Source organism: Saccopteryx bilineata, chromosome 2 (genome assembly GCF_036850765.1).
Source record: "Saccopteryx bilineata isolate mSacBil1 chromosome 2, mSacBil1_pri_phased_curated, whole genome shotgun sequence".
Lineage (NCBI taxonomy): Eukaryota > Metazoa > Chordata > Mammalia > Chiroptera > Emballonuridae > Saccopteryx > Saccopteryx bilineata.
Window position 1 is genome coordinate 65,238,907 of NC_089491.1, and position 22,178 is coordinate 65,261,084.

General features: G+C 44.4%; 1 protein-coding gene and 1 pseudogene across 5 annotated transcripts in view; one reads left to right on the forward strand and one right to left on the reverse strand.

The window, feature by feature from the left end:
- The window catches only part of RCL1 (RNA terminal phosphate cyclase like 1), a 67,033-nt gene that overhangs the window by 40,348 nt on the left and 4,507 nt on the right, over nt 1–22,178 (forward strand). For 4 of the 5 annotated variants that reach the window (XR_010729087.1, XM_066257192.1, XM_066257194.1 and 1 more), the window contains 3 exons: nt 6,128–6,253; nt 10,832–10,988; nt 16,207–16,310. Coding sequence is in view for 3 of the 5 variants with exons in the window: in XM_066257192.1 (XP_066113289.1) it covers nt 6,128–6,253; nt 10,832–10,988; nt 16,207–16,310 (387 nt within the window). In the remaining 2 variants the exon portion in view is untranslated. Of the gene's footprint in view, nt 1–6,127; nt 6,254–10,831; nt 10,989–16,206; nt 16,311–18,356; nt 18,549–22,178 lie in introns of all 5 variants that reach the window. The other variant, XR_010729086.1, reaches the window with a different exon arrangement.
- Nucleotides 5,791–5,903, reverse strand: LOC136327724 (U2 spliceosomal RNA; annotated as a pseudogene).

Consider the following 22,178-nt stretch of genomic DNA (forward strand, 5'->3'; position numbering starts at 1 on the left):
CTTGATTTGTCTGGAGGTGAGTGGAAGGGAGTTTGGGAGGGGTTTCAATTTTCAGTGAGTTAGAATGGGATCTAGGATAAGGGGATTGGCAGGGGTATGATAAGGGAGTGTGACAGGGTGGTAGAGGTGCTATGACAGTGGGGCATAGTAACTAAAGAAGAAGGTTGTGGGACAGCATTGAGGGCTCAGCTGAAGCTGGAATTGTGTCCTGGTGCCAGCTGCATGGCTGTGTGGCTGCATCCAGCAGCAGTTGGCAGCCTAGAGGGAGAAGTAGAGAAGATAGGAGGGCCCGTTTCATCCAGGATGGGTGTGAATTGACAAAGGGGGTGAGTAGTGCATAGGACAGGTCAGAGTGGTATTTGTGAGCCTGTCATTGAAGTGGACAGTGTCCTCCTTACTGAGGATCACAGTGGGGCTTACAGCCTGCAGAAAGCACACACTCAAGGGATTTGAAACCTTGCCAGGTTTCTGGTGGAAGAAGACATATGTCTGCATAGGAGAATAAGAATTTGTGTTTAGGGAATTGTTTAGGGGTTTCAGATGTTAAAAATGGCCCTGGCCGGTTGGCTCAGCAGTAGAGCGTCGGCCTGGCGTGCGGGGGACCCGGGTTCGATTCCGGGCCAGGGCACATAGGAGAAGCGCCCATTTGCTTCTCCACCCCCCCCCCTCCTTCCTCTCTGTCTCTCTCTTCCCCTCCTGCAGCCAAGTCTCCATTGGAGCAGAGATGGCCCGGGCGCTGGGGATGGCTCCTTGGCCTCTGCCCCAGGCGCTAGAGTGGCTCTGGTCGCAGCAGAGCGATGCCACGGAGGGGCAGAGCATCGCCCCCTGGTGGGCAGAGCGTCACCCCTGGTGGGCGTGCCGGGTAGATCCCGGTCGGGCGCATGCGGGAGTCTGTCTGACTGTCTCTCCCCATTTCCAGCTTCAAAGAGTTAGAATAAAAAATTTGAGGAAAAAAAAATGGTAAATTTCGGCCCTGGCTGGTTTGCTCAGTGGTAGAGTGTCGGCCTGGCGTGTGGGAGTCCCGGGTTCGATTCCCAGCCAGGGCATACAGGAGAAGCGCCCATCTACTTCTCCACCCCTCCCCCTCTCCTTCCTCTCTGTCTCTCTCTTCCGCTCCCGCAGCCAGGGCTCCATTGGAGCAAAGTTTGCCCAGGAGCTGAGGATGGCTCTGTGGCCTCTGCCTCAGGCACTAGAATGGCTCTGGTTGCGGCAGAGCGACACCCCAAGATGGGCAGAGCATTGCCTCCTGGTGGGCGTGCCGGGTGGATCCTGATCGGGCGCATGTGGGAGTCTGTCTGACTGCCTCCCCGTTTCCAACTTCAGAAAAAAAAAAAAAAGTTAAATTTCTAGGTTCTTACAAGGTCTGGGTAAGGCAGGTATTTGGTGGCCAATGGGCTGGGTGAGGTTGGGACTTGGCTTTCTGGGCAAGGAGTTTGACAGAGTGGTGTTGACCAGGATGTCTCCTCAGGGATGGCATAGTTGTTTAGAGTCAAGTTTTGTGTATCTCAGGAGGTTTTAGGGTGGGCATACTTGTAGGAAAAGAAGTGCGTAGTGGACTAACTTTGCAGAGGTGTTGATTAGTTTGAACAGTAAGTGCTGAGGAACATGGAACAGGGTAGGCTGCTTGGCCACGGGGCAGAGGGAGCCATTGTGGAGATAAAGATCAAGTTTGGGGATGCTGCCTGAAGGTTTTTAAAGGGTCATCAAGAATAGAGGAATATGTAATAAAGCTTTCCTGAATAGAGTCTGTTGTCTGTCTAGCTATATCAGGGTCACCTAAAGTCCGCACCCTTGTATATATGAGGAGAAAGTAGGCAGGTGGGAGAGAAATAGTTTCTGTTTCAGGAGCCCTCAGGTTAATGGATAGTTAATTGACTTCACTGTTGCCAAAATGCTGCAGTTAATGGCCTTCTACATGAAATTCTATATATTTTCAGGCCTATTTCAGTGTGCTTTTTCTCACTTGAGACTTGTTTTCTACTGGAACAGTGAACTTGGCTTAGAATCCATTCTTAGTCTGGAAATGTGATTTCCAGAGTGTGCCATTTGTGTTGACACAATCTTGTGGTAAGGACATGGGTTTCATGGAGGCTGTCACACCAGCGTCCTGCCTGTACTCTCTCTACTGGGTGTGCAAAAGCCTATGAGTAAGCTTTTGATGTCGTGGGGAAATGGCTAAGCTTCCTGGGTTGTACAGAAGAAAACAAGAACCCTGAAAGTTGTGGTGCCCCAGGCACCTGGAGTTTAACTTTGTTCCTCCCTCACTTCTCCCACTGGTGTTCTTGGAGCCTTCCCTTTATAGAATTTGAGCCAGGCACTGGTAGGGCCCAAGCCCCTCCCCTTGCTCGAGGCAGGGATGTGACACCTCCCCAATCTTCCAAACTCCCTGGGAAAGTCAGAGGCAGCACCCTTCCTTAGATCCCTGTCTGCAAGTCAAACGTTCCAGCCACTGGTTTGCAGAGCAGCCCATTTCACAAACACCTCCAAGGAATGTGGGTTTGAATTGAGATCATCTTCTTGGCCAGTACAGGAGCCTGGGAAGAAAACAGCTGCCTTTGGAAAAAGTGTCAGTTGGGTTTGTGGTTTTTACTTGCAAGGCTGGTTAACTGTTGAGCTGAGCTTGGAGGTTGTATTCTCCACAGGAGGCTCAAGTTGGGATAACTAGTCCCATTCTCTTGTGTGTGTTTCTTTTTTTTTTTCTTGTTTTTGATTTTATCTATTCATTTTTAGAAAGAGGGGGCAGAGAGAGAGAGAGAACAGGGGGAGGAGCAGGAAGCATCAACTCCCATATGTGCCTTGACCAGGCAAACCCAGGGTTTTTGTTGTTGTTTTAAATTATTTTATTTGTTGATTTTTGGAGAGAATGGAGAGAAAGAGAGGGAGAGTGTTTCCCGTATGTGCCTTGACCAGGCAAGCCCAGGGATTCGAACCAGTGACCTCAGCGTTCCAGATCAAAGCTTTATCCACTGTGCCACCACAGGTCAGCCAACCCCTGGGTTTTGAACCGGTGACCTCTGTATTCCAAGTCGACGCTTTATCCACTGCGCCACCACAGGTCAGGATGTATTTGTTGTTTTAATGAATGGTGCCACCCAAAGTGCATCTTTTCATTCTGATTGACTGGCCAGGGCCTGGGAGGGAGCCGGTGTTGGTTTCTGCCAGCAGCTGTCACTGGCAGTGTGGTTTTATTTAATACCTCCCACTCTCATTTTCCCCCTGCCTGATGTGGGGCAAGAGAAAAGGAGTGCTCTGTCTTAGTCTCATAGTGTTCTGATAGCTCATGGTCTGGTAGTTAAGAGTTAAATGTATAAACTGGGGTAGAGGCAAAAAGACAAGTGTGAATTGGAATTTATGGGACAATCTGGTTTTCTTTCTCTGACTGTAGGAAACATACTTAGAGAATCAATCTCTCTCTTTACACACAGACACACACACTCCTTGTGCTTCTCTGACCTGTAATCTTGGGGAAGGTAAAGGGTGGGAGTTCCATGTTGTCTGTAGCTATGAACTTGTCTCTTTGGATCTGTGTTCTTAATATGGCATTCGTGAATGAATTTCAGGACGTTGACCAGAACTAACAGTAGGAAAAACAATAGTTGATGTTTAGTGGGCTCCAGCTATCCATGAAGCACCGCTAATCACTTTACATGCATCATTTCATCTGAGTCCCAAAACCCTGCAGGGAGAGTATTATGGTTATTCTTCTCTTACTGATGAGGAAGTGAAGAAACAGAATAAATATAGCACATTAGATAGACCCAGTATGATGCACTTTGCTGGAGCTGGGACTTCAACACAGTCTGATTCTAGAACAGCGATTCTCAACCTGTGGGTCGCGACCCCGGCGGGGGTCGAACGGCCAAAACACAGGGTCGCCTAAAGCCATTGGAAATACACATTTTATTTAAATATAATAAATATGTATTTTCCGATGGCTTTAGGCGACCCCTGTGTTTTGGCCGTTCGACCCCCGCCGGGGTTGCGACCCACAGGTTGAGAACCGCTGTTCTAGAACTCTTAGTTGCCAGGGCCTCCATGCCAAGCCAGGTGGCTCCATCGTGACTTGGGATGTAGCCAGTGTAAAGCTCCTTTCCAGTATTCACTTCATTGCCTGAATTCTAGTAAGACTTCTGTTGGCCCTGAGTTTGCACTGTTACTCTCTGGGTTTCCACATCTCTGGAGGGATGGGGGGAAGAAGTTGTCTTTGGGAAGTGGATCTATTTAATTTTGAATCTTAGTCTGTGATCCATTTGTCCTCAGTGTAAGCCCTGGAACTGGGAATCCATAGCTTTGCCAACAGGTTATCGTGAACATGAAATCGTTGATACTGTGTTTAAAAGAACTTTGGGAACCTTGAACATTGTGGGATTATGTGTCAGGATAGTGACATCTGTGCTCTCCTAGGGAGGAGAGTGAGCAGCCACACAAGGATTGCACTCACATGGTACAAAGGGTATGAGACCCAGGACTGTTTGTCTTATCTGCCTGTGGTCAAAAGTACATTCCGGACGGAAGAGGTGATGATGTAACTGGTCTCTGTGTATGTATTGAAAAATTCCTCTTTGCTCTTTCCTCATTTCAGGTTTGTCCTTTGAGTCAAGTCAAATATTTATCAAATATTTCTGAGTACAAAAGTAATGTATTAGAGAGTTGTGAGGGATACAGCCGCAGAGCCCCTTATGGAGTGTGCAGAGAGCCCCTTTCCTCATTGATGAGCAAGATGTATGGTACGTTTACCTGCAGACCACAGTTGGGTGCTGGCTGGAGGGTTTTAGATGAGAGAGAACTCTGGACTTGAATGAAGGAAGGCAGTTCAAGATGAAGAATTTGGGGAATTTGGATGGGTGGAGGGGGTGATGTTGCCGAGTCAGGATGGATACTGAGCAGGCCAGAGGATCTGACAGCAAGATCCGGAAAGGTCTAGAACTCTCTAGCATGAGGAAGATTGATCTTTGAGTGGGAGGTTCAGGATGGATCAAAAAGGGAAGCTAGATGCTAGTCAGGTATATGCACAGACTCAGAGCATCTTGTCTGCATCTCAAATGAAAATTAAATGAGTTATTGATAGTAATTTTTGAAGAGTTAAGCTGAAATGGGCAGACCACACACCTTGTTTTCCCTGTTAAACTTGCCACGTAAGGTCTGTGTAAGGGGAGTGGGGTGATCGTTATTACTTCTCTGTTCTTTTAGCCCTTTGTCCGCATATGCAGCAACTTATGAATATGCATTGCACGTTTAAAGTGCTCAGTACATACTTATTTTTTATTTGAGTTGTGCGGTTGGGAAGACCCACTTTCTGTTTTCCATATCCTCAAACAGCAACCTGTTTTTCTTGAGTTGTTAATATCTTCCTCCTTTCCTTTCTGGTGGTGCCCTGTTGTAAAAGTGCTAATTATCAGTATTTTGGCTGTAAGGTAGCAGTTGTGAGGAGTCTGAATCATCCAAATGGAGTGATTGATACTGAATTGAAAATAGGCTCTGTAAGTTAAAAAAATAACCCACAGAAATACCTATTTATGTCTTTACGGGCAGCAGCCACCGTGCTCTTTTTTTCTGTTTTCTCTGTCTGCAGAACCTGAGGTAGATTGGCCAGCTCCAGTGTGGTGTCTGTTCTGGTCTTAGGTTCTAAGAGAAAGACTCATTGGTTACAGCAATGGGGATGATCAGAGAATACTTCAGAGGGAGTTTGGCTCGTGCCATACAGAGAGGCAGTTGCTTTCATTTGTTTTAGAATTGAGTTGAATCATTTCTAAGGGTGGGGGTATAGGTAGGAAGTCCAGATCAGGTTTGAGAGGTTTTACTTTCCAAATCTTTATATTGTTTGATTTTTCCACCATGAGCATGCATTTAAGCCTTTTATAACTATACTACACTTGATCTTAGCCAAAAGGCCGAGAAGCGATGCCTTTTATAACTATAATATAAAAATTATATAATAGTAAATAAGACTAATAATGTAAAAATTGATGATGGTACTGTACAGTTAAGTAATGAAGTACAGTTTGAAAGTAAAGTGTGATTGAAGTCCCAGTTTGTTATTATAGTGTCACAAATACTTGCTAGCTTTATAACTGATTTTTCTGTTCTGAAGTCCAAGCAGAAGGACGCCCTTAACTCTAGGTTGCAGATACTCCGTGCGGGTGTCACCTCAGATGGCAAACCGGATTGTGGATTCTGCAAGGAGCATCCTCAACAAGTTTATACCTGATGTCTATATTTACACAGACCACATGAAGGGAGTCAACTCTGGGAAGTAAGTGTGCCGTCCGGAGCCTGATTTTGCAGCTCCCCTGCTATTTTTTCATCCTCCTGTTCTGATTAAAGTTAAAACTGTCAGCTCTGAGGTTGGGCAGTCAGAGGAAGAACAGTTTCAGATTTAATTTCTTCCCGACTCATTGCCATTGTCACCAAATCTCCTTGTCATATGGACAGCATCCACAGTGGCCAGTGCTGAGAGATGAGATGAGGGGTCCAGTTCTTAGCCTGCAGGAATGAAAACCTAGCTACTTATAAACAGTGCTTTAAGCTTTAAGTCTCATCCGCACTCTGTTCCTACAAAAAGTAAAAGTAAACAAGGTCTTCCACCCTGAGTAAATAACAGTTTAGGGAAAAAATCATTTGTTGGCCGAAGTACCAGTCAGATTCTCTCTCCATGAAGGGGAACAACACCCCTAGAGCCAAAAAGTTATTATTGCAGATTTGAATTTGGTTAAAGCCTTTCTGGAAAAACCTCACTTTAGGGAATAAAAAGTTGACAATCTCTGTAATGAAAACATCTGGTTTAGGCTTTTGTTATATATTTAGAAACTAGTAAGTTAGGAAAGCAATTAAAGTCAAAATTTTTACTCTGAATATGTTAAATATAAAGAAAAGTTGACCTGAAACTAATACAAAATAATACTGAATATAAGCTGGAATTGAAAAATAAAATTAAAGTGGAAAGGACAGTATAGTGAACACATGTATATTTCCGCTACCTGTAGTTAACAATGAATATTTTGCCAAATTTGCTTTTCCTGTATGGGTTTGTTTGGTTTTTGCTGAAACATTTTCATATGAATGACTGTATCACTGTACTTCTAAAAATAAGAATATCAGAGTCTGAGATTGACAGTGGTGAGTTAAGAAGTCAATTTTTTTCCAGGTGGTGCTAACTGTTTTCACAGATGTTTCATCTGAGGTTTCTTTTAACTTCAGCAAAAGGATGACAGAGGGATTAAAGGAGGGGTGAGTGTGTTAGAGGATCTCTGACCTTTGTGAGGCCCGAGGGAGGGATGAAGGTGATTTCAGAAATGTGGTAGTGACTCATAGTCCAAAGCAACAGAGGTGGTGGTGTCAGAGGTTAGAGTTAGGAAAGGATCTGCGTGCAAAGCTGGCCCTTCTGGGGACTGAGAAGGTCAGTGATGGTCCCGAACCTTTATGTATTGCTCAAATATCACCAGTGTTTTCCTCGTTCATACCATGGGAGTGATACCACTTGCATCTTTAGATAACTGTAAAGATGAAAAGATCACCTATGTAAGTCACTAAGGCAGTGCCTGGCACCTAGTAGGTGCTACAGAAATGGTATCTGCTAAGGCTGTTCTTTTTTTTCTGTTCTCTTCTTGGCCTTAGGTCTGGAATTATGTGTCAGCAGTTTTCTGGGCAGAGAGGGTTACAGAGGGATGGGGGAGGATAGGTCATAGCAGCAGCTGTCTGAATGGCCTGATTTCGATAGTGCCTTTTCTGTCTGGCCTCTGTCTCTACTAAAGGGTGGCTAGAGATGAAGCAGTGCAGGCTGGAAGTCATACTGCCACCGGCTATAGTATAGCTTTTTTTGTGTGTGACAGAGAGACAGAGAGAGGGACAGACAGACAGGAAGGGAGAGAGATGAAAAGCATCAATTCTTTGTTGCGGCACCTTAGTTGTTCATTGACTGCTTTCTCATATGTGCCTAGATGCGGGGGGGGGGGGGGGCGGCTCCAGTAGACCGAATGACCCCTTAAGCCAGCGACCTTGGGCTTCAAGCCAGTGTCCTTTGGGTTCAAACCAGCAACCATGGGGTCATATATATGATCCCATTCTCAAGCCAGTGACCCCGCTCTCAAGCCAGATGAACCTGTGCTCAAGCCAGCGACCTTGGGGTTTTGAAGCTGGATCCTCTGCATCCCAGTTTGATGCTCTATCCACTGTGCCTCCACCTGGTCAGGCTATAGTGTGGCATATAATTACATTGACTCAGCTGACCTTAGTTCATGGTCACACTGTAGGAAACTCACATGTAGATCAAGATATGGGTGTATTTAGACTTGTAGGTCACCAACTCCAAGCTCCCCTTAAAAAATTAAAACCAATGCATGGTAAGTTTGTGTTTAGTTTTCTAAGTTTTGTTACAAATGACTTTGTGATCTTCCTTCTCTGTTATGAAATTATAAAGTTGTAGGCAGGTATTTTCCTCTTCTAAGTTGGTGAAGTATCTGTGTCCGTTAGGCTTATTGAAATACAGGAGTGAGAGTTTATGTTGTGACCGTGGCCTAGAACCTCTTTTTGTGGCCTGTGTTAGTTAGTGCTTTGACCAACATGCATATCTGTTGCATATGGTACCTTTTTAACTCTTACCATCACGACTTAAAAATAAAAAATTAAATGGCTCTGGCCACTGTCTCAGTGGACAGAACATTGGCCAGGCATATGGATGTTCCAGCTTTAATCCACTTTCAGGGACACACAGGAGTAGCCACCATCTGCTTCTCTTCCCCTCACTCTTTTTCACTCTTCCCCTTCTCTTCCTCTTCGCCTGTGGCTCAGTTGGTTCAAGTGTGGCCCCGGGCATTGAGGATAGCTCCTTGGAGTGCTTTTCTCAGGAGCTAAAAAGAGCTTGATACTTGAGCATCATACTTGAGCACCAGCCTCAGACAGGGTTGCTGGGTGGATCCTGATTGGGGGGCATGCTAGAGTCTGCCTCACTATCTCCCCTCCTCTCACCTTAAAAATAAAGAATTAGTCCGTTAGCAGTTGGAAAGTTTTGGAGGCTGTAGCATGTAAACTGTACTAATGTGTATCTTCATTGAGGTCACCAGGTGACCAGTGGCTTTGTCACTGCAATTTGGAATAGGACTGATAACACATAGCCCAAATTGGAGTAGTCGGAGAGCTTAATATTACCTTGTTTTCTGTAAAACAAATATAGTACTGTATTAAATGGAACGATCTTGATCAACTATAAAGTTTATTGTGATAACAAATACATATACCTCAAAAAAATTCACATGGCTGGGAAAATTTGGAAGTTCTTGGGAAATTCAGGGTAGTGGGTTAAAGCATTGAAGGTAGTTTATCTTGTGGTTCTCCCTCCCCTCCGTTTTGTACTCCTTAATTTTACATGGCGCTGCCTCTGCTGCAGAGCTGGCTACCCCCACCCCCCAGTCAAATGACTCAAAGGCAGCTTGAGATTGTGCTAAAGTGTCCCATGATGATGGATGGATGGCACTGTGTTAGATTGTTAAACATTACACAGAGTGCCCAGAACCTCTGATTACATAGGTATCTCACTGTTCCCCCCTTCCCTTGACAGGTGTTTTTAATATTAACCCTGGGCTGCATAGATAATCAATTTTTTTTAAAAGAACTGAACAACTGACCGTTATAGTTCCTCCGTATCGTGAGCTCATATAGTGTATTTGAAACATTAATTTTACAGATAGTTTCTCTGAAACAAATATCTTGGCTAGTTTTGTAGTCAGTGCTAGGAAGTGCTTCATGAATGTGTGTGCTGAGCTGTGTCGAAGGAGGCAGGTCTCCATCGTGTTGTAGGTGGACTCTTGCTGCTGCTCCTTTCCTGATGACATGCTCACTTCAAAGGTGCTGGGCAAAGCAAATTTGCTATGTCAGATCTGGAAATTTTGTGGGCAAGTGTTTGTTTTTTATTGTTTGTAGACTGGTTTTGTTTTGTGTCAAACTGGTTGTGACCAAAGTCACTCTTGTGTTTACTACAGTACCTCCAATTCCTGGCCGGTGGCTGCTTTCCCCCCAAATGTTTGTTGGATTCATGAGTGAATGAGTCAGCTGTGGTCTTGGAGCAGAAGGATGTTAGGTTCTGGCTGTTGGTGGTAGAAACACAATGGGAAAGAACATGGAGCCAGCCCTTTGATTATATTAATTGAATTCAGAGTAGAGATGTCCCTTGGGTGCAAAAAACAAAGGTGTGCCTTCTCTAAATTCTTTCTGGTTTGTGTGGTATTTTTCATTATGGGGGAGAAGCTTGATATATTCTATGAGGAGCTTTAATCAGCTGGACTCTGGGCCACTAACACCTGGGTTGGTTGTGAGTGAATGCTGTGGTGGTAAACTTGTGTAGGCTTTGCAGTCTGGAAGACGTGCATTTGAAACATATCTCTGTCACTCTCTAGCAGTGTGGGTTTGGTTGAGGTTGCTTAATTTCCCCATTTCCTCATTTGTAAAATGGGCATGTAATATCCACTCTGCAGAATTGTAGTGTCAAAGCCTCTAGCTCTGAAACTGGCAGGAAGTGGATGCGAGTATCTGGTAGCCCTTGTTAGTGTTACTGTAAACTCTCACAGAAGGATCTTTTACAGTGTAGGAGGGAGGGAGAAGGTAGGGATGGGAGGGCCGATAGGAAAGGCAATGCAAACTTGCGTCTTCCCTGGTTCTGCCATGTATAGCCTCATAAAAGCATGTATGTTCCCAGTGTAAGCTAGTAGGAACTCTAGTAAGGCTTGAAGTAACTAAACAGAATGCCATCAGAAAGATGTTTGTTTTCTCTTTCCTTTTGCTGGTGAATGTAAGCCCACTTCATTACCCCTACTCAGTGTCTGTGCCTTTAAATCCCTAGGTCTCCAGGCTTTGGGTTGTCATTGGTTGCCGAGACCACCAGTGGTACCTTCCTCAGTGCTGAACTGGCCTCCAACCCCCAGGGCCAGGGAGCAGCAGTGCTTCCCGAGGACCTTGGCAGGAACTGTGCCAAGTTGCTGCTTGAAGAAATTTACAGGGTATGTCTTCAGTCTCTGCCCATGTGGGAGAGTAGCCATTGGGAAGCAGTTCATTGTCTCTTATTCCTACTCCTTAGCAACTTTCTGCCTCTTCCAAGGGCTTAAACAAAGAAGTTAACCTTTTTCTACCCATTAAACAGTTTAACATGAACTAGTTTAATAGATTAGGTAAACTAGTCAGTGAGCAGAGATCCAGCTCTTCTGGTTTGGGACACAGGGAATGTAAGTTTTAACAGTGGGGAGAGGAAAGCGTTGGAGCAGTTACATAGAAAAGAGGAGGTAAAAAAATGAAGCAGGGTAGGTTACTGGTCATTTGAAGAGGATCATTGCCATGACCAGACAGGTGCCGTCTCTCAGCTTCCCCGGTTGTTGCCATGGGAGTGGGAGCTGTTACCATGTGAACGGGGGCTCCTTGTTTCCAGGTTTTTTTCAAGAGAAGTTGGAAATTTGGATTTGTATGTGACAGTTGATTCTGATAAAAAATAGTGTCAACAGGCCAGCATTTGCAGTATGTTCTAGAGCATAGAAGAATGTAGGGAGGGTGGGCCCGTGTCAGAGCATGGCAGCAGCTTTGGAAAAATGAGAACACAGAACAGGGAAAGGGCAACATGAAGCTGAAGACAAGACTTCATCAATTGCTATTTGCTTCTGCAGCTGTGTTGATGGGACACAGCTCAGACCAACCTGGACCAAACTGTCCTCTCAGTTACCAGTTTTTTCTCTGTTGATATATATCAGCAACATGCACATACACTTTTACTCTTTCCAAAAAATAGTTGAGGCACCTAAAATAAAGACGGAAGAAGTGAGGAGGAAAGGAAAGATGATGGCAGGAGAAGTAAGATGAAGCAGCCTGAAAATACGTTCTTTAAGGTCCCAGATACTTGGTTAGAGGAGAGTCACAAATCCGGCTTCACGGTTTCTGGTTGTCTGCACTGTCGTTTGCCTTGGCTCCACTCAGGAGGGTGAAGTCTTTTCATTGACATGCAGAGGCCTCACACTCTTGAGCAGAGCACCAGCAAGACCTCTACTCTATGATTTGCTGTCAGATGGTGTTTGATGTTTGCAAGTTTTTTTTTCTTCAGCTGAAGAGCCTTTCATCTCAGTATTTTTTTTTTTCTTTTGCACTTTTCTAGAAGCTGTAAACAGGGAGGCAGTCAGATAGACTCCCACATGTGCCCGACCGGGATCCACCCAGCATGCCCACCAGGGGGCGATGCTCTGCCCCTCTGGGGCGTCACTCTGTTGCATCCAGAGCCATTCAAGCGCCTGAGGCAGAGGCCACAGAGCCATCCTCAGCGCCCGGGCCATCTTTGCTCCATTGGAGCCTAGGCTGCGGGAGGGGAAGAGAGAGACAGAGAGGAAGTAGAGGGGGAGGGGTGGAGAAGCAGATGGGCGCTTCTCCTGTGTGCCCTGGCTGGGAACCGGGACTCCTGCACGCCAGGCCGACGCTCTACCACTGAGCCAACTGGCCAGGGCCTCATCTCAGTATTTAACTGCATATTTATTCTCAGTTATTAGACATTTCTGTGGATCTTTCCTTAAGTCTCCAAGGAAGCTTTGCCCTTTTTAAAGTAGCAGGAATCATATGCGAGCCCACTGAAATAAAACTAGCAAAGCAGGGGTACAGCACTGATTTGATTTGATTTTTAGTTCTTTTTGTCACTGTAATTTATTAATCATTGTGGTAGAGTGATGCCCACTTCTAGGGGATTGATTCCTCCACAGGCCTCACTGAGGAAAATAGCTTATAGGCACAGCCTTCTCCCCTGATCCAGTCATTATTCTCAACAATATCTGGTCCCAAGGTGGAACAAGTAAGAATGAACGGTTTCGAGTTCATTAAAATGTCCAGGTCTTAAACAGTTTTATTTAATGCTTGTCTAATTAAAATGGAAGACAAGGACTTATAATTATGTCTTCAGTAGAATGACTCTACTCCCTCTACTCATCGTTCAGCTAGCAAAAAAAAAAAAAAAAAAATACCCTATCAAAGGACATCCTCCTGAAGGAGGAAGTCTCTTCTCACAGTTTGTGTAGACAGAGTCTCTGGCCTTAGCTTTTTTGATCCTAAATCATCAGCCCAATGTTTGATGCTTAATTTAGTGATTTTTTTAAAAAAAGATGGGTAGTAATTAAAAGTTGGGAGTAAATAATGAAGAGGGTTACCATGTCACTTACTTCAGGAAGTTTGTCTTCTAGACATCTGTTAAGACAATGTGTATGTAATACATGTGCCCCTAAGTCCCTGGTCACTTACTTGTTCAGGTTTCTTGTTCTTGGTGGCTGGTGGTCCCTCTCTGACCTGGGGTTCTTTCCATCTCTTTCCAGTAGACAGAGTAGCTCAGCTGGAGTGCCAGTTTTATATCCCCATAAGTAGCACATGATAGGATTCAGGGTGAAAGCACAGACTGTACACGTCTATAGGAGAGAAACCAGGCAGACTGGAATAGGGTATTTTTTTCTTCTTTTCTCTAGTTCAGTTCTCCTTAAAACCATTTTTTTGTGCCTGCACCAAGTTAGTTTTTTTTTTTTTTAATCATTAAGAAAACTGCCTGACTAGGAGGTGGTGCAGTAGATAGATCATTGGCCTGGGACACAGAGGACCCAGGTTTGAGACCCCGAGGTTGCTGGCTTGAGCGTGGGCTCACCAGCTTGAATGTGGGGTTGCTGGCTTGAGCGTGAGATCATAGACATGGCCCCACGGCCACTGGCTTGAGCAAGGGGTCACTCACTCTGCTGTAGCCCCTACGAGGCATATATGAGAAAGCATTCACAGAACAAATAAGGTGTTGCAACAAAGAATTAATGCTTCTCATCTCTCTCCCTTCCTGTCTGTCTGTCCCTATCTATCCCTCTCTCTGTCTCTGTCACACAAAAAAAAGAATAAAGAAAATCTTCTTTTTGTATGTCTGTGATCTTCAGTTGTTAAAAGGATGAAAACGCTTCAGGTTTTTGTGAGTAATTCTTTATAGGTCTGTGATATGACATGGTTTAAAAGAGTAATAAAAGTTTATTCCCTTTGAAGTTACTGTTTATTTTTATAATGTTTTAATCCTCAGACCTAATCTCCCTCGGTCTATTTATGTCTCATCAGTTACCAAGTCCTCCTTATTCTGATACTGGCTTTCTAGAACTGCCTCTGCTCTCCATCTTTTTGTTGCCTCCATTGCCTGCCCTCCTCCTACCAGCCGCCTCCTGTGGCTGGCTCTCCCCACTTGCACGGGACTGGGGGCGGTCCTTTCCAGATGCTCTCCATCATCCCTTTCAGTCTGAATCTCCTAAAACACTTATTTGATTTTTTTACTCCTGTGCTCAGAGACCTTCACTAGCATCTCACTTTCCCCAGTTGAAGTTAGGAACCTTGCTGGACTCAGAAAAGCCCTTGGTCTGCCTACGCCTCCTTCTCCCTGCAATTTCGCATGCTTCTCTACAGACAGCACTTAGCCACTTTCAGACTGGCCTCCTGGCTGTTCCTCACTGGCCCTGGGTCATATTTCCCTCATCCTCCTGCTCTCTCTTCCTCTCCAAACACTGCTTATTCCCCCAGGGCCAGTTCAAGTCCCCACCTTCCCCAAAGTTGCCTTCTGGTGCCAGGTGAGTGACAGCCCCTCCCCCACTTACCTTGGCAGTCCCAGTGTCCACAGCACTCAGCTGCTACATAGCTTTGGCTTTACCTTGAATTGTTTTTAGTTCCTTCTCATATCTCATGTTTTCAGTGAAGTTGAAGCCACTTGGCACAACAGTTGCATCCTCTGCTGAGAGGTAGCTCCACTGCTCTCTCCATGGTGTCCTGAACACAGACCCCCAACAGACTGCACTAAAATACAGGTTTAGTACATCTTAAAAATCAATAAAAGTCAGAGTGGTGGAATAGCAACATAGTGATAAGAAGCAGAAACCAAAGAGGACAGTTTAATCTTTATAGACAGCCTTATGAAAGAGAGTGAGTTTTTGTAACGCAGTTTCATTGGTCCTCATGTTCCCCGTGGTTCAGGTTTCCTTGTTTTTTGCATGGAAATATATATGCTATACCTCTTCTTGTCTTTACATTTGTTTCGTGAGGTAAACATTATCCTTTAAGGTAGTTTAGGAAGGGTAATAGTTTTCCTAAAGGCTAGCAGTAGGATAAGCCCCCTTATTTTTCTACTCCATTGTTATAAATGAAGTCTGGCAGCAAAGAGTGAGTGTCTGTGCTTGAGAATCAATTTATTCCCTATATATACTACATGCATTTACAAAGGAGACAGGTGTACCCAGCAGTGGGTGGCCATTGTTCTGTTAAAGTCTGGAGTTTAGGCTTGAATAGTGATATGCTGTCATCAGAAACTAGGTTCTTTTTGTGACATGTACAAAATATGTAAAAATTCAAGGTCATTCTACTTTTACTATGTATAATACAAGTTTGAATTGTTTTAAATAAAATCCCAGGAAGCATGATCAGAAATAGACATTTTTAGGGCATACATGTAAACAGCAGTAATGCACGTATCTTGTAGAAGCAGATGGCTGAAACCATCAAGAAAGCCAAGAATAAAAGAAGGACGGCAATTGGAACAGTTGTACCTCTGGAGAAAGTTTGTGAGAAGAATCTGTTCTGCTTATTGATTTGGAAGAAAAGGAAGGGAAAGTGGGGGGAAACAGTGCATAAGTAATAAGAGTGGAGGGAATCTGATCCCAATAGTTTTTCAGTTTTAAGGCACAAAGCAAGAGGAAAGAGGAGAAACTAATGTAACATGGCAAGCAGTTTTTGAATGTGACTGAATAGATGTTATAGGTACAGGTCCTTTCTTGTCGGATTGACTGTGGTGTTCTGTGACAGACTAAATAAAGTGAAGTGGCATTCATTTCACCCTGTTAAAACCTGTACATTTCCTAGACCTGATGATTATGCTTTTTTGTTTGTATGTTCTGAAGCTGTAATTACAAAGGGAAAGTTTTATTTTTCTCTAGATAGACCTCAGTAAACTGGAATGTCTAATTATTCTGGTAGTCTCAGCTAATGCAGTTGTTTCAATTAACTCTTAGTTTAATCCCCCAAAGTTAATTGATATAAAAGGCTTAGTCTTAAAGGACCCGTATCTTGGTTTCATTATTGCATGAACTTTGTGATCTGCTCTTCTGTGATTCTTATAACCTGGGTATTGGTGACTGTTTTCTTGGTTTTCCATTTTCTGGTTAGTATAACGATTAATCTTTAAAGTGTTTATATTTATAGGGTGGATGTGTGGACTCAACCAACCAAAGCCTGGCTCTACTGTTCATGACCCTTGGACAGCAGGATGTTTCCAAAGTCCTGTTAGGACCACTCTCTCCCTACACGTGAGTTATTTTCTTTTAGCCTCATTATTCTGTCCAATTTGATCTTTAAGTTGCATGAAATGACAAAGATGTTGTACTATGCATAGCCTATCACAGACTACCTGCTTATACTGATACTTAAAACAGCTGGAGCTGGTTGCTCTTAACCTGGTGTCTTACAAGGATTTTACCTTCCTCTCTCTTCTGTAGTCTTAGCATTCCCTCTGTCATTTCCATGTCATTAAAGTTGTATGATATATTAGACAGTTCTTTAATCTATGCCTTAAATTTTTTCCCATTTTGGAGGTAAACTCCTGGTTGCATTGTAGCTTAGATTTTGTTGTTAGTTTTTTTTTTAATCCCTCTCTTCCCTAGCTTTGGCAAATATGACTGTCCTTTTGTCCAAGATGATGGGGCATGAACCAGCTGGAAAGATGAGGAAAGGGGCCAAGTCTATAATAATGCCACTAGACTAGTAGGGAAGTTGTAAAGGTGAGTTTGAGGGTTGGGATGTTATTGGAAGTCGACTGCTGAGGTATTAAAGTAAGTGCTCTCTAAAAAGAGCAGCTCATCAGCCTGACCAGGCGGTGATGCAGTGGGTAAGAGCGTTGGACTAGGATGTGGAAGACCCAGGTTCAAGACCCTGCGGTTGCCGGCTTGAGTGCGGGCTCACCTGCTTGAGCGTGGGGTCACTGGCTTATGCATGGGATCATATACATGATCCCACTGTCACTAGCTTGAACCCAAAGGTTGCTGGGTAGAACCCAGGGTCACTCGCTCTGCTGTAGCCCCTGCTAGGCACATATGAGAAAGCAATCAATGAACAACTAAGGAGCTGCAACGAAGAATTGATACTTCTCGTCTCATCTCTTTCCCTTCCTGTCTGTCTGTTGTCCCTATCTGTCCCTCTCTCTCACTTCCTGTTTCTGTCAAAAAAAAAAAATTAAAAATTAAAAAAGAGCAGCTCATCAGAAGTCTTGGATTATTACCAACTGAAAGGAGCACTTCCCATAGATAGCAAAAGAGTTTTTGTAAACATCCCGTTTGAGCACTGACATCTGGGGGGTGCGTGTGCCTGTGCTTGAAATCATTATATGACCCTCTGTTCCTGGAGATGGGGTCCGTGGGCCTCTGTGGGAGGAGACATTCAGGTATATACAAGACTGAACTGTCCTTTTTCGGTTATCATGGTACCGATGCTGTATATCTGAAAGGTACAGTACTGTGATAACTGAAGAATGGTGGTGCCATCACATTGAGAAGGGGGCAAGCACAGCTGACGGGCATCGCATCACTGTGCCATTCTTGAGGGGCATGAAGACCAGGACTTGAAAGAGATTCTTTTGGAGGTTTTTTTATTTTGTTTTTTTGAGTTGGTGGTGGGAGGTTTTTTTTTTGGATAAAGGCAATGGAAGAGAATACGTTCTGTTATCAGGGGGGAAGATTGATAAGCAGGAAATTGGTAAGGACCACGTTATCTGCTGATAACTTGTATAAAATATTTCATAGGACAGGAAACCTGAAACTGAGTAATCTTCAATGGCACACTGACAGCAGGAATCAACATTGCTAAAATAGACTTGGTAGTGAAGGCATTTAGAGAAGAAGTGAGGGCCAGGAGTGCGGCACCCTAAGTGCAGAGATTTGCTTCCTGTGGGAGTTTGCTGGAAGTGGCTGACAGCCCCACGAGCACCACAGCCCCGTCTCCTTGCTGCTCTCTCCCGGCGGCTGCTTTCCTGAACTCCGCTTCGGCAGCAGCAGGCTGACTGCCCACACAGCGCGGGGTGGTGTCCAGGCGCGTGTGGTCGTGGGGCATGGTGTTTGGCAAAACATTATGTGAAAAATGGAATGTTTTTTTTTTGTTGTTCTTAGAGTGTTTGTCCACCCCCTCCCCACGCCCCCTCACTCAGTTTAGCTATAGGGCCTTGATAATTATTTACATGTCATTTCCAAGTAAGCGGCCCATGTGGAGATGATCAAGATGTGACTAGACATTGTTTTAATGTTACCATGCCCTACTCAACACACCGCCTCACCAAACATTAATTGCAGTGTCTTGTCTTCCAGACCCTTGCCTAAAATTACTAGATCTCCCAAGAAAACAAAGTGGTCTGCTCTGAATGGAGCTTTGCTGGACTGGGACAAATTGCAAAGTTATGTTTGAGACTCCGGGCTATCTTTGTCTGGATTTCCTGCCTCCCAGGGTTTCATACAACAGGGGCTGCGGTGGGGAGGGAAAGGCAGCCTCCTTCCTTCTTGGTAAGCTAACGCAGGGTGGGGGTGTGGGGCTTGTAAGGAGTTTATTTTTAAAAGCTGTATGTGTTTAGGGCCCTTTTTGCCCTTTTTCAAGTGTTCCAAAGTGATAAAGGGCAAAGTTGGGAAGAAATATGTCCTTCAGGGACCCAGTAGACAAAGTTAACATCGTATCTGTGGGTACAGTTTAGGGTAAAAATGGCACAGAATCTATAGTCCATATTATCATGGCAGGGGTATAGTTCATCCTAGTTGGATAGTTTCAGAGACCAAACTACCACTTATTTTTATACACAATTAAAATCATAAAAATATGGTTTTTGAAATCCCCAATTTTTTATTTCTTTTCAATTAAGTGAGAGGAAGGGAAGCAGAGACAGACACCCACATGTGCCCCAACCGGGATCCACCTGGCAAGCCCCCTATGGAGCAATGCTCTGCCCATCTTGGGGTGTTGCTCCATTGCTCAGCAACTGAGCTATTCTTAGCGCCTGAGGTGGAGGCCTCTGAGCCATTTTCAGTGCCCGGGGCCAACTCACTCCAATCCAGCCGTGGCTGCATGAGGAGAAGAGAAAGAGAGAGAGAGAGAGAGAGAAAGAGAGAAGTGAGAGTGAGAGGGGTGGAAAAGCAGATGGTTGCCTCCACTGTGTGCCCTGGCCAGGAATTGAACCTGGGACGTCTACACACTGAACTGATGCTCTACTACTGAGCCAACTGGTCAGGACCCAAATCTCAAATTTTTCAAGAAAGCTAGAAGCAAGACTTTCCTTGGTTTATTCTGGCCTTTTTCACATTCTGATTTGCATAAATAGCTTTTTTAATATGCTTTATTTATTTTTTTTACAGAGTACTGGGATTAAGGAGGATGTTTTTTCTTGCTGTATTGTTTTCATACCCTTTCTGGTAAATAAGTATCTCTGTTCTTCTTATTTTTCTTTCCTCTGTCTTCTGTTGGTTGTTTTCTCTGTTCCTGGAAAAAGAAAGTCTATATATGTAAAATTCTTCCAGAAGACCAGAGAGACTTTTTAGTAGAGTGGAATAGTATTGTATAACATGCTGGTATGTGGAGAGTCTGTGTCTGTTCAATTTATTGAATTTTAGGTAGTTTACAATAGTAATAGTGGTTTCACCTCTTCCTGACAAATCTTAATATTACAGCTTAAGGAGAATATATACTTTATTTATAGGTGGGATTAACAGTAAGAAAATAACACTTGACGCATTATTTATGGTTGGACTGAGGTTACCAAACCTTTCTACATTTTGTTGGGACATGGGTTGGAAGTGCAAGGTTGTCTGATGCCAGTGCTGGCTCTACTCGGTAGCACCGGAGGCCGAGCTCCCAGCAGCGCAGCACAGCTGGCCGAGCTCAGTGCTGACACTGCCGTTTCTGCCCAGACACTCCTATGCTCTGCCCCAGTCTGGGAATGCCAGTCTCCTGTGGAGGTCACTTTGAACACCAGGAGGCCCAGTAAACTTGCTTTGGGTTATCTCAGACCTGAAGTTAGCTGTAAATTGTTTGCTCAGATATTTATAAATCTATGTCCCTTAATTTTTAAATTTATGACAAATGTCCTACAGTCATATTGCTAGATAAACTACACACATCTTATTTACTTTTCTCAAGAATTCTGTAAGGTAGGTGTTTATTTAACAAACTCTTAGAGTATTTACTGTTGACCAGATCTTGTTTCACAAATATGAACTCATTTAGTTTTAATAATAAGCCTGTGAGGGCGACGAAGGCAGGCACCATTGCATACTCCATTTTGCAGGTTAGGAGATTGAGGCACAGAGAGACTGAGTCACATGCCCAGGGTCACAAGTCAGCAAGTGGAGTTCAGACCCAGAAAGTCTTGTCCAGAGTTCACACTTCCCTGACCCACTGCTCTTATGTAAGTGCTGGGATTCAGTCCATGTTGTTGGACTCCACACACCTCCCTGCCTGAGGCAGGATGCCATGCTACATATTTTTAAATTCTCATTTCAAATTCTGCTGTAAAGTGATCTACCTTGACTTGGAGGTCTAAAATGAACCATGCCACATTTCTAACTTTAATAGATAATCTCTTTCTGCTACTCATGAATGCCAGGCAGTGAGAACCCAGTGTTGTTGTCGTTGTTAAACACTAACTGACTAGGGGTTCCTGGCTTTCCCCATCTGCAGCATGGCAGTGTGGAGATCGAATGAGATAATGCAGGGGAACTGGGAAGTGCTGGCCGAGCCTGCAGCTATTTGGGTAGAGTTGTTTCACTGCTCTCTTGAGCTAGTCAGATACATCCCACAATATATTTGTGATTTAATTATGTTTAAGTGCTGCAAAGCCTTATCACCTTTTTTAAATTATTTGAACCCCAGCCTGACCAGGTGGTGGCGCAGTGGATGAAGCGTCAACCTGGGACGTTGTGGACCCAGGTTAAAAATACCAGAATGTTGCCTGCTTGAGTGCAGGCTCATCTGGCTTGAATGCAGGCTCACCAGCTTGAGTGTGGGGTCTCTGACTCGAGTGTGGGATCATGGACATGACTCCATGGTCACTGCCTCGAACCCAAAGGTTATTGGCTTAAGCCCAAGGTTGCTGGCTTGAGCAGGGGGTCACTGGCTCAGCTGTAGGCCCCCCCCCCCCCCCGTGAAGGCACGGATGAGAACACAATCAATGACCAACTAAAAGTGCTGCAACTATGAGTTGATGCTTCTCATCTTTCCCCCTTCCTGTATGTGTGTCCCTGTCTTTCTGTCTTTTCCTCTCTTAAAAGAAAAAATAGTTGTTTGAACCTCAGAACATACATATTTAGCATATGGTAAAAGCAAGTGATATCTCTAGTTTGCAGAAAAGAAAGAGAGGTCAGTCACCTGATCATAGATTTTAGCCAAACTTGTCCTGGGACCCACATCTCCCACCTGTGCAACCAGCCTGCCTCTCTGTCTCCTGCCTTTATAACCAAGTTTAGTAACTTGGTTCTTAGAACAGAGGTCAGCTGGGCTTTGGGAAATCCTCTATTTGGCAGAAAAAGCACTGCAATATATTTAAAAGCTGTGGTATAATGACTACAGGGGCCCATCCAGCTATTTTCTCTTTTCCCAGGTCTCCCATCCCTTCCTTAGACCTGAGAAGTAGGTGATCCCAATTTCCAAGTGGCTCATCAGGAATCAGGGCCCTCTGCTGTGGTTTGTGTTTGTGGAGCTGCCCGAGAGAGAGAGAGAGCTCCCCATAAGTGCCCTTGCCCCCACTCGTTAGCAGGCATCAGAAGAGGGACCTGGTGAGAGGGGCTGCATTTTAAGGGGCAGAGCCCAGCAACCTGGCCAGTCCTGGGTAGTTGGGATTGAATGGACAGATGACTATGAGCCCAGTGGCTGTCACCTGTTGACCAATAGTGCTGATGTGAGCAACCCACTCTTCGAAGATAAAGTATATAATTAGGAAAAATTATCTCTATTTCAAGATTCTCTAAAACCTGCGTGTCAAATGTCCTGGAGGCTTTCATGGCTTGGGTTTTTTTTTTTTTTAAACCAATCACTTTCTATTGGAAAAAAATGTTTACTTCAGATACAGTTCTCTAAGTCCTTTACATGGAAGTTGCACAGTCCCAGTTGCTTAAAAGGATTAGTTGGAAAAGCTGTCCGTTGCACCGTGC